Genomic DNA, 12,580 nt, shown 5'->3' with positions numbered 1-12,580 from the left:
TCTTGTAAGGACGACCCCCTTCAAAAGGGGTCGTCCAAACATCTAAAAACATTTTTCATCATTCCTGGTCCTAATGAGCATCCATGCCAAATTTCAGATCTCTAGCTCTTAAGACGGCTGAGTCTATAGAGGACAAACAAACAAACAAACAAACAAACAAACAAACATACAGATAATTGCTTTTTATATATATATAGACTAGCTGACCCGGTGTGCTTTGCTACACCTTTCAAAATCAAATGATATTTTCAGAAATTATTAAAATTTTTATTGTTTTATTGGCATTACTTTAAATCAAATTATAACATAATTTATAAGCAATCGCTATAAAATGAGAGCTGCAGCTGGAGTTTCGAATCTAAACACATAGATAACTTAAACGAATATTCAAAATCTTGCTCTATAAATTTGTGTTAAAGATCTGATAATTTGAAGCTGTCTAGACGGTCTCAAATTAATCGCAAACCATCTAACTTATAAAATTTGGTTGTTTTTTCTTGATATGTTCTGGATTTATGCTGAAAAACTGATAAGAGAGCCCCTCCCCTGTCCTTACCTTCACCCTCTGCTGAATGGAGGTCGTGATTTTTAATTATCATACCTAATTTTTCGTTCTCAAAAATCCTCTTATATCAAATATAGTTCCATTGGTTGATAAGTTTTTGAGCTTTACAACAAAAATTTAAATGGACCCTCCTCCTTTCTTCCCCTCTCTACACTGTAAAGCGTAAGGGTCTATAACAATCGTAGAAACATATCTCGTAACCAAGTACCTTTCCATGCCATATTTGTTTCCATTTGTTGGCTTCGTTAGCATAAATTGAGAACATATGCTAACACAATTGTATTGGGCTCACCTTCCTCCTCCTATGTACCTACTCACTGAAAGGAGGATGGTGTGTCAGATAATCATAGAATCATACCAAAATGATTTTTCATGTTAAGTTTTGTCCATTTCTTGGATTTTGTATAAAAAAAAGAGTTAAATGTAAGCCTCCTCTTCCCTTCCTATACACTGAGGTTTTTTTTTACGCGGTATTTGGTCCCGCGTAAAAAAAAACCCGCGTAAAAAAAACCGCGTTAATTCGAAAATCCGCGTAAAAAAAAACCGCGTTAATTCGAAAATCCGCGTAAAAAAAAACCGCGTTAATTCGAAAATCCGCGTAAAAAAAAACCTCGTTAATTCGAAAATCCACGTAAAAAAATCCATTTTAATTAAAAAGTTCAAACAAAACAGCACGTAACTAAAAAAACGCGTAAGAACCATGATTATTTAAAAATTTGCGTACAATGAGAGTTTATTTTTAAGTTAAAAAACAAAATCAATTAGACTAATAGAATAGTAGGGTCTCAGGTCTCATGTTCCATGTCTCAGGTCTTAGGTTTCATGTCTCAGGTCTCAGGTCTCATGTCTCATGTCTCATGACTCATGTCTCATGTCTCAGGTCTCATGTCTCATGTCTCATGTCTCATGTCTCATGTCTCAGGTCTCATGTCTCAGGTCACATGTCTCATGTCTTATGTCTCAGGTCTCAGGTCTCATGTCTCATGTCTCATGGCTCATGTCTCATGTCTCAGGTCTCATGTCTCATGTCTCAGGTCACATGTCTCATGTCTCAGGTTTCAGGTCTCAGGTCTCATGTCTCATGTCTCAGGTCTCATGTCTCATGTCTCATGTCTCAGGTCTAAGGTCTCATGTCTCATGGCTCATGGCTCATGTCTCATGTCTCAGGTCTCATGTCTCATGTCTCAGGTTTCAGGTCTCAGGTCTCATGTATCACGTTCTTAGTCTCAGAGCTAAGATTTTCCCAACTACAAAAAGATTCTAAGTGTTTTCCTTTGAAAAAGTCTTAGAATATTTTCTCTGAAAAACCGCGTTAATTCGAAAATCCGCGTAAAAAAAGCCGCGTAAAAAAAAACCGTGTAAAAAAAAACCGCGTAAAAAAAAACCTCAGTGTATTCCCAATTCTATCATCTTACTGCAAGAAAGGAATTGTTTCACATAGAAAAAGTATTTTTCGTACTCAAAAACATTTTGATGCCAAATTTGGTTTCATTTGCTCGATAAATTCTCGAGTTATGCAAAAAAAATTACATGGAAGCTCCCAATTCCCTTTTAATATCTTTCCGCTGAAAAAAGGTGGGGCTTCAATTTATGACAGAAACTTTTCTCGAATCCAAATACCCTCATATGCCAAATAGGGTTAAATTTTCTCGATCAACTCTCCAGTTATACTAAAAATTGTAAGGGAGACCTTTCCTCCCCTTTTCATCCACCTCTTTGAAGGAGTGAGGAATACCAATATTCATAGAAGCACATCTCGTACCCAAATATGGTTCCATGCCAAATTCGGTTCCATTTGCTGTTGTAGTTTTTTAGTTATGATGTAAAAATTGTATGAAACTCCCCTTTCTCTTTCCTTTCTCCCCACTGGAAGAAAGAAGGGTTCTCAAACAATCATTAGAACATGTCATGTTCCCAAATACCCGCCCATGCCAAATTTGGTTCCATTTGCTTAATTAGTTTTTGAGTTGTGTAAAAAATTATAAAAGAGGCCCTTCCCTTGTTTATTTCTCCCTACTGGAAAGAGGGATGGGTCTCAAATAATCATAGAAATATTTTTCATATCCAAATACCCTCCCATGCCAAATTTGGTTCCATTTGCTTTATTAGTTTCTTAGTTATGTATAAAAATATGAAAGAGGCCCCCTCCCCCATTCTACAAAAAGGGGGAGGGGTCTCAAATAGTCATTGAAATATTTTTCGTATCCCAATACCTTCCCGTGCCAAATTTGGTTCCAATATCTTGATTAGTTTTCGAGTTATATGAAAAATTGTAAGGTAGGCCCCCTCCCCCTTTCCTAGCACCCCACTGAGAGGAGGGAGGGGTACCTAATATTCATAGAAATATTCCTCGTTCCCAAATATCACCCCATGCCAAATATGATATCATTTGCTTGATTGGTTCTCGAGTTATGCAAAAAATTGTCTTTTGTTTGGGAGGCCCCTCCCTCCCTTCATGAAAGAGGGAAGGGCCTCAAACCACAATAGGAACCTTCCCCTGCCTCTAATACTCCCTTCTGCCAAGTTTCACGCAAATCGGTTCAGTAGTTTCCGAGTCTATAGGGAACAGACAGACAGACAGACAGACAGACAGACAGACAGACAGACAGACAGACAGACAGACAGACAGAAATCCATTTTTATATGTATAGATAGATATATATAGATAACATGTTCAGTATTAAAAATCTTTTGCAGGCATTATACATCTGTGTATAAACCTGCCCCACTGGAAGCTGATGGTACATCCAGATATTTATAATTCACAAGGACAATTTTGCAGAGAACAAACAACCAACCTACCTACCTAAGGGTCCAGCGCCGATTGACCGGCGCATAGGGCTGAGATAAAAGATCTCCACTGCTGGCGATCCGGAGCCAGCGTCTTCACTTGCTGCCAGCCAAGGTTTTCGTCAACTGTGCGGATTTCAGCGGCTAGACTTCGCCGCCACGAGCTTTTGGGCCTGCCTCTTCTTCGATGCCCATCTGGATTCCAGTCAAGCACCTCTCTGCAAATCTCGTTTTCATCTCTTCGCAGCGTGTGCCAAATCCATCTCCACTTACGTTCCCGAATCTCGATTTCTAGCGCCTTTTGATGACACCGGCGATGAATTTCTACGACCAAGCTCCTCTAAAAATCCTCTATAAATAAACAAAATAGAATAGAATATAATAGTTTTGCAAATAAATTATTTGTGTGTACAGGAGTGTTCGAAAAAAACAGTTGCTCCAAGCCATACGCAAAATGCTAATAGCGTATGTAAATTTGATTCAATATCAACCAACTCAATATGTATCATAAAACAAAGAAAATTATGAAATTGTTTTATTGAATGATAGTGTGTTTGATAACAAATTTAGAAAGAAAATGTTTTTTTCAACGAAATTGAACATTTACGACGATTCAGAGATCTGTTAGATGTCCTACTGAATAGTAAAAAAAAAATAATAGAAACACTCGATTACGATTTTACTTTCTTTATCAATAAATAAAACTGCTATAAAACACACCGTGAGGTAGAATGCCAAAATTAGTGGATAGAAAGAATCATACCGAAAGGGCTTTTTCCTTCCAAATCAAACCATTGTCGAAAAGGAGCACTTTTTAACCTACTACTACTTCTACTACTACTACTACTTTGCGACATTGTTTTTTTTTCGTTAGGAAAAGTAGGCCTTTTAAAAAACCATACCTCGTAACGAATAACAAAAACTTTAGAGCGAAGTTGCATATTTAAAAGTTTTTTCGCTTCAGGACCGGTAATTTTTCAACTTAAATGCCGCCGACCGTGGCCTAGAGGATAGCGTTTCAGTCTTCTAAGCTAGAGATCATAAGATCGAGTCTCGGTCACGGCATACATAGTACTCTTTCACAGCTGTGGGCTCGTGGTGTTAGCATAGTAAGATGCTAGCCATTACATCCTTGAAAGATGTACGCTATTGTCTTAAGTAGAATTTAGATCTCTTCAAGGAAACATTAAGTTTCATATGTGTGTGTTAGTTTAAATAACCACTTGATTGAAAATACTAAAAGTTATGTGATTTTTTTTGAAAAACATACTATAAAGTTTTTTTTGGTTTGACTTTTGAAGGATGAGTAAAGCCAAGAAATATTTTACAAAATAGGATCATTTCAGATTTTGCTCAAATCGGCGACGAAATCCATGTATTTTTATTGTTTTTCATTTGCACCCTAGGTGTTGTTATCTTCCCAATGGATCATTTCAGGTGCCAAATATATCAACATAAAGCTTAGTTCTTTTAGAAATGGGACAGTTACGAATGCGTGTATCTCAAAAACCATTCGTTTGATCAAAATACTTTCTATGGAGAAAATGAAGGTAATTTCATGATAATTCAAGAAAAAAATTAAAAAAAATTATTTATCGTTTTTTTGTAAGAAAAACCTCTACTTTATTCTTGGTACCTCCTATCGGCCGGCACACACTTTTTTCAGTCATGATATTGTTCAGTTTTTTTAACTTTTACTTCGTCCAGTCTGTATACTAGGTGGCTGCATCCTCCTCCTTCAAATTTTACTACTTTTTGGTCCAATACTTCTCTTTTAAAAGAAACAAAGGGCAATTTAGTGGATAAAGCTGTTTCAAAAGTAACAAAACTTGATTAATTTTGAGCCATTAAAAAGAGTTTTTAATGGAATTTCTGCTTACAAAATCTGACAAAAACGAATTAAAACCATCGAAAGATTAATTTTAAAGTATAATCGGTTAGTATAGATCGTAGGTTGCGAAGGGTACACACAAGATTACTCCTTTTAGGCTTTTTAAAACAGCAACAAACAATGTTTTTGTTTTGAAAATTGTTATTTTTCTTCCATAGGAGCAGAATCTTGGCAAATAATTATATTTTATACAAAACAATCAGCAAATAAATACTTTAATATGCTCGGTACCTTACCACGAGCAGATATGTTATGAGACTCAAACTCTGGAATTTGATTGATATAGGATTTTTCACAAGTTTTGTCGTCCTTCAGAAATCACCTGTCTCATTGCCTCGGTACCAGCTTTACACCTCACGAGCTCTGGAACTAGCAAGAAATATGTTGTTTGAGGTAAGGTTTGAATGACTCATAATTAGGCAACACTGTCAGCTTATCAGAGGAAAAATTGTTGGACATTTCACTGATCTACACTTAGTTTTTCGTTTATCCAAATTTAAAAATTCTGATCTGAGACGTGTCTTCCCTGATAACCCTTAACTGTAGTTACCGATCATGTGCTTCACTACAATGCTTGATTTGAACTTTGTGGACATCTTCGACAGTGTTTTTATACTTTTCCACTACTCACAAACACTAATTCTTTGAATAATCAACGATTTTGTAAGCTTTCATTTTGATAATGATGGTTTTTGAAGGAAACTGTGCAAGATATTTGTTATCTTTTTCTCTTGCATCGTAAATATCTCAAAAACGCAAGAACTTAAAATTTTGAAAAAAAATTAGGTCGGTTAGTAATTTTCACAGGCAACAAAATGCAGTCAAAATTTTAAATGTCCGATTACTAGTAAAAGAGCTATTAGCAACAGAAAGTGTCCCATTTCTAAAAGAACTAAGCTTTAATCATTAAAGTAGATTTAAACATTGCATCTTTGGCTCTAGAACTTTAGTTGTTGATCTATATTTCTATTTTTAAAACGTGGAAAATGTCGTGGGAAGGAAAAGATAAACTGCATTCTAAATCTATTGGAATATGATAAAAAAAAAATGAAGCCATCGGAAAGTACTAACGAGTAAGAAAACGAAAAGCTGCATTTAACCATGACCAATTTCGAGTACCCCACATATTAAATCCTCCTTTTCTTAGGATTAAAATCGTTTTTCTAAATTTTTCAACTGAGAAAAGTTTATTCACCACAAGAAAAGCCACATTTGAAGCCAGAGGTCAGCGTTATTATGAAAAATAATGGGTCACGTACTTTTTTTTTTTTTTTTTTTTTTTTTATTAGTTGATCACCCAGGTGGTAAATCCTTTTTACGGATTGCATTCCAAGGCACGGCGAGCGACCGAGTCCCCCCAGTATGCTACTCTGGGTCCATGGGTGCAATTGGACGACTCATGATACTATGTACCCCTACGCCATAAAGTCCACCTGGGGCCTCTGGCCATAATTCCCATCCGGACCTGCAACGAAGGCTGTACCCAAGATGGGAGACCAAGTCCGCGCTTAAGCGCTCTTCGGCAAACTCCAGTTCGAGTCAAACTCCAGCATATATACCCTGCCTCTTGTTACGATTCAAGACTAAGGACCTCGCCTCTAGCGACTTGAGATCCGGCCTTTACTCGCAAATCGAGACTAGCTTGGTTCCCACGAAAAACGTGCGCTCCGCCTCTGTTTGAGACCACTGCAAGAGACCAATGACCTCGCCTCTAACGACTTGAGGTCTTGGCTCCGCTTGGCTTGGCTCGAGGCCCTCTCCTCTTTGCCCGTCCGTGTGCCGAATCGAGAGCAGCTTATCCTAGACACGCGCCTGTCACAGCACACGTCCGGGGCTTTACGAAAAACTACTCGGATGATTCCCGGCGAAGAATTCATCCTACACCGACTCAGATGACTCACCCGCCGACGACGTGAAGTCACCCTACCCGAGAGTATTTCGCGGCGTAAATACTCTTCCCCCTACGAGTTCGACTACGAAGAAGGTAAAGTCTTATCCCCGCAGCCTCCCTCGTAGAGAGCGCGTTCTACTCAGATACTCCGCGGCGGTGGAGGTATCCTACACAACGATCGCGACGTACCTAAACAGCTCGGCATACGCAGAAGGTAAAGTCTTATCTTTGTATGCTTTGCTGCTAGGATCGGACGCACACTACTCGAATGCCCCCCGCCGAAAGGACATTCTACTCCGACCGTGGTCCGGTCTTCCTCCTCCCTTATTGGCTGGCAACCCTAGGGTTTTTGCCCGCCGTGTGCCGAATCGAGAGCAGCTTATCCTAGACTCGCGCCTGTCACAGCACACGTACGGGTCTTAAACGCTTGCGACTCAGATGAATCCCGACGGTGATGTCATCCTACCCGACTCAAGTGGCTCATCCGGCGGCGACGTGAGACCACTCTACCCGAGAGTACTCCGCGACATGAATACTCTTCCCCCTACGAGCTCGACTACGAAGAAGGTAAAGTCTTATCCCCGCAGCCTCCCTCGTAGAGAGCGCGTTCTACTCAGATACTCCGCGACGATAACGATGGAGGTATCCTACACACAGACGCGCGACGTACCTAGCAGCTCGGCATACGCAGAAGGTAAAGTCTTATCTTTGTATGCTTTACTGCCAGGGTCGGACGCACACTACTCAGGTGTTCCCCGACGAAGGAATCACCCTACACCGATCGCGGACTGGTGCTGGTTCCAACTCCTCTGCAGGGCAGTCATGATCCGGGTGAACCCATCGCTGACCACGCGCCAAGTGTTGGCGTCCTCGCACATCCTCTGCACGATGTTGTCGGCTGTCGTGTCTGGTCCGCAGGCGGCAAGCATGTTAGCACGTACCTCCTCGAACCTTGGACAGCTGAACACTACGTGTTCTGGCGTCTCTACTATGTCTCCGCAGGTTAGACAAGATGGCGAAGCCACGTGTCCAAACCGATGGTGGTACTGCATGAAACATCCGTGACCAGTCAGGAACTGTGTCATGCAGAAGTCCACCTCACCATGTCTTCGGTCCATCCAGGATCCGATATTAGGGATCAAGCGATGGGTCCACCGGCCACGTTCCGAGCTGTCCCACTGGTGCTGCCAGTTGGACAGCGAGTTCTCTCTGGCATGTTTCCGCACGTCGGGCACGTGCCTGTTCTCGTAGCAGAAGGCATCTTCCTCTAGCAAGACCGAGATGGGCATGACCCCCGCCACAACATCAGCAGCTACCGAGGACACCGTTCGGTATGCGCTGATTACACGCAGGTTCATCAGCCGCTGCACTCTGCAGAGCTGTTGCAGATTACACTGCCTACTCAAGGCTGCCTTCCAGGCTGCCACTCCGTAACGCAGAATGGACGAGGTCACGCACGCCAGGACCCTCCTTCTGCTGCAGCGGATCGCCGAGTTGTTCGACATGGCCCGTGAGAGGGCTGCTGTCGCCATTGCCGCTCTTTTGCAGGCATAGTCGACGTGGGCCGTAAAGCTCAGCCGGTCGTCGATCATCACCCCCAGGTATTTCACCGCACGTTTGGACTCGATTGCACACGGTCCAACTGCGATCGTCCCGGATTGTGCCGAAATCAAGTTAGTGATCAGCACCATCTCGGTCTTGTGGTGTGCTAGGCGTAGGCTCTTAGAGCGCATCCAGTTTTCCACCTTCTCGATGGCTACTGTGGCAAGTAGCTGTACTTCCTCCGTGGACGGGCCCGTTGCCAGGAGAACTACGTCGTCGGCGAATCCCACGAGTCTCACTCCAGTGGGGAGACGCAGTCTCAGCAGTTCGTCGTAGACGATGTTCCACAATACCGGGCCAAGTATCGATCCTTGTGGAACCCCTGCCGAGACTCTCACTGTTTCCAGTCCCTCGCTGGTCATATACTGTAGTTGGCGGTCACGGAAGTAACACTCCACCATCCTACAGATATATGCCGGAATCCTCATGTTGATGAGCGACGACGCAATCGCTGCCCAACTGACGCTGTTAAACGCGTTCTTAACGTCGAGAGTGACCACAGCGCAAAACCGATCTCCTCTCCGTTTCCTCAACCTGGCTTCATCTGCCCTTTCGATGACCAGTCGAATGGCATCCACCGTGCTACGACCTTTCCGGAAACCGAACTGTTCGTCGGATAGGCCGTTCGCTCCTTCGGTGTAGAGCTGGATCCTACTCTGCAACACCTTTTCTAGAACCTTGCCAGCGGTGTCCAGCAGACATATCGGTCGATACGCTGAAGGTTCACCAGGTGGCTTGCCCGGTTTTGGCAGGAGCACCAAACGCTGCCGCTTCCACTCATCTGGGAAGACCCTATCATCCACGTACTGTTGCAGTGAAGACCGGAACATTTCGGGATGTTCCATTAGCGCGGCCTTCACTGCAACGTTAGGGATGCCATCCGGACCCGGAGCTTTGTTCAGCTGAAGGGACTTAGCGATGTCGCGCAGTTCCTCCAGTGAAATCCTCTCCTCGTCGCTCGTATCCCAGTCGTATGGGACCCTCGGCCATGTCACTTCCGCATGCTGTGGGAACAGCTCGTTGACGATCTCACGCAGTTTTATCGGACACGATTCCTGTGGCGCACCTCCGCTCCGCGTTTTGGCCATGACAATCCTGTAAGCGTCGCCCCAGGGGTTGTCGTTGGCGTCCTCGCAGAGTTGCCTGAATCGTGCCTTTTTGCTCGCCTTAATTGCCCTGCAGAGGGCAGACCTCGCCACTGCGTAGGGTACTCTCCGCTCCGCTCTCGCTGACGGGGACCTCGCTCTCTGCATATGTCGCCTAGCCCGAAGGCAGCTAGTACGCAGGTCTGCGATTTCCGTCGTCCACCAGTAGACGGGTTGTCGAGTGTCCTTCCGCTTCGCCCTTCTCGTCATCGCAGCGTCGCATGCACGTGCGAGTACCCTCGCTAGATTTTCCGCGGACAGGTTTTCCAAGGTCCGCTCCCAGTTTAACACCTCGACAAAGACGTTCCGGTCGAATTGTGTTGTCTTCCAGAGACGTGCTCCTGTTGTCGTACCTCTTCTACCTGCCCGCGAACTTGTGCCCACACGATAACGGATCGCGAAGTGATCGCTATCGGTGAACACGTCGCTTACCCTCCAGTCGCTCGTCCAGCCCGGACTGCTGAAGGTGACGTCGATGATGGACTCGCTCCCATTCCTGTGGTAGGTCCTCGTGTTGCCTACATTCCCCAGGTCAACGTCCAGCCTCGCCAGGGCTTCCAGCAGAAGCTGTCCCCTGGGGTTTGTAAGGCGACTACCCCATTCTACGGCCCACGCGTTGAAGTCCCCGCCTATGACAACGGGGCTCCGACCCGTGAGACCTTCGACGATTCTGTCCATCATGACGCCGAATCTCTCCAGAGACCACCGCGGGGGGGCGTAGCAGCTACAGACGAAGATCCCGTTGACCTTGGCTATAACGAAGCCTTCCTCACCAGCGGAAACCACCTCTTGTATGGGGTATCTTCCTGTAACCCATATCGCGGCCAGTTTGGCTCTATCGGTTACCCAATTGCTGCCATCCGTGGTCCTGCGATACGGGTCTGCCACTAACGCCAGGTCCAACTTTTCCTCAAATGCCAACTGCCGCAACAGCTGATGTGCTGATTGGCAGTGGTTGAGGTTGAGCTGAACCGCTTCTATCCCCGCGAAGGTGCAGCCGACGCCTTTTGAAAGGCGGGGCACCTAGGGTTGCCAGCCCTGTGTCCTCCACCGCAGTGGAGACACTTCGCGTCTTTGGTGCAGCTAGCCGCCTGATGGCCAGCTTCGCCACACCGCCAACATAACCCGCTTCTGTCAGCGCCCTTACACGCAAAAGATTTGTGCCCATATTCCACACATCTGAAGCATCTTTCCGGCTGCTGGGGGATGGCTATCTGGCAGATAGACCAACCCACCTTTAGCCGCCCACACTTGAGTGCGGCGTTTGCTGCTGCAACCGGAAGCTTCACAAAGGCCACCTGTGTCCCGGATTTGGGAGGGCCGTCGCGCATCCTGACCGAGATCTGGTCAGTCCCGATATTACAGAGATCCCTCAGCGCGTTCTGCACCTCAACATCCGTGGCTATCTCGTCAAGGTTTTTCACCCTGACGGTAACCGTGGTGCTGAGGGCACGGATTTCTGCAGCACCCCCCACAATCTCTTGCGTGAGGGCGCTGTATTCCGAGCTCTTGATCTGGGAGCCACGTCGGAGCTCGAGGATCATCTCGCCGGAACGAGTTCGGCGGATTCTCCTCACATCCCCTCCAAGGCCCACCAGCCTATCGCTCGTCCTCATTTGACGGAGGACGTCAGCGTAGGTGCCTTCGGGGGCCTTTACCACCAAAGCCTCCCCCTTGTCCCTGACCCGTTTGGGCTTGGGCTTGGGCTTGGGTTTGGCCTTGGTGGTCCTTTTCCTCTTACGCCCAACTGTCTGCCACCCTGTTGGGGCATCAGGAACTTGGCCGCCCGCGTCTCCAACACTCTCATTATCATCGCCCGGATCCTGCCGGACCGTAGGATCCCGGGCCCGCTTTTTTGGGGCTCCTGGCCTCGTCTCGCCTGGTGACCCCCTTTTCCTCTTGCCGTTTCCGGCTACCTCTGTATTGCCATCCGTTTGTACACAGACGCTGACCTTCTTCGGGCGGGTTGTATCTGCCCGAAGGGGAGTCGCAGCGTCTTCGCGTGCCCTCGTCCGGCATTCCGGAGCTGTGAGCAAGCTCACCACCGCCCTGTTTGCTTTCACAAACAGGGCCATCACATTTGCGAGCTTCTCTCGCACCTCTTTGTGGATGTTAGATTTTTTCCTAACGCAGTCCACGAGGTCTTCCATCCCGGCCATCGCTACGGCCAGTTCAGCAGGGGTCTCAGGGTCCTGAAGCTCCGGAGAGCTTAGGAGTTCCTCGACTGCCTGCTGAACCTCTGCAAGGGGGTCACCGCCCTCACCACTTTCGACTGGCGTCCTCACCGGCTCGGCGGGTTGCCTAACCGGCGAGCGCCTTAGCCCGCTTCTACCAAACGGATTGGGACAGGTGTCCCTCTCCGCCTCATTCACATCCATCCGCGTTCTGTTGTTTCGATTGTTATTATTTGTTGTCATGTTGATCCCACGAGTCGCGAGGTAAGTATACGGTCCACTGCGCCAGTGACCTGCTTAGCGCAGTAAGGACTGGGATACTGTGGGGTGTGTCCCGGTGCCCCACAGGCTACCGTTAGAGACTGGCGTGATTTAGCGACCCGCCAGCCTTCCAGGTACGTCGGCACGGTTCAGCATAACACCTTCACCAAATGGAGTCGGTTTCCGATAGTTTTTCCATTTTCGATTTCCGTGGTCGTTGCGTGGGTCTTCATAAGGGGGGGTGGGGTTGTAGTTCTCTCG

At 45.9% G+C, this 12,580-nt stretch overlaps 1 protein-coding gene across 1 annotated transcript; it reads right to left on the bottom strand.

The window, feature by feature from the left end:
- Positions 1-3,979: 3,979 nt before the first annotated feature.
- On the bottom strand, positions 3,980-12,301 carry LOC129742229 (uncharacterized). The gene is made up of 4 exons (XM_055734102.1): positions 10,936-12,301; positions 9,606-10,888; positions 9,204-9,545; positions 3,980-3,988 (listed from the first exon to the last, which is right to left on the bottom strand). Exons 1-4 carry the CDS (start codon positions 12,299-12,301, stop codon positions 3,980-3,982), a joined length of 3,000 nt encoding a protein of 999 aa, XP_055590077.1.
- Positions 12,302-12,580: the final 279 nt, after the last annotated feature.

The sequence above is a fragment of the Uranotaenia lowii genome, chromosome 2 (genome assembly GCF_029784155.1).
Source record: "Uranotaenia lowii strain MFRU-FL chromosome 2, ASM2978415v1, whole genome shotgun sequence".
Lineage (NCBI taxonomy): Eukaryota > Metazoa > Arthropoda > Insecta > Diptera > Culicidae > Uranotaenia > Uranotaenia lowii.
This window is presented reverse-complemented; position numbering and strand designations above follow the sequence as displayed.

Coding starts and splice junctions, on each gene's coding strand:
- LOC129742229 (XM_055734102.1), bottom strand. CDS start 12,301: ATGACAACAAATAATAACAATCGAAACAACAGAACGCGGATGGATGTG. Junction 10,889..10,935: donor CGCGAAGTGTCTCCACTGCG/GTGGAGGACACA, acceptor GCCTTTCAAAAG/GCGTCGGCTGCACCTTCGCG. Junction 9,546..9,605: donor GTCCGGATGGCATCCCTAAC/GTTGCAGTGAAG, acceptor TCACTGCAACAG/TACGTGGATGATAGGGTCTT.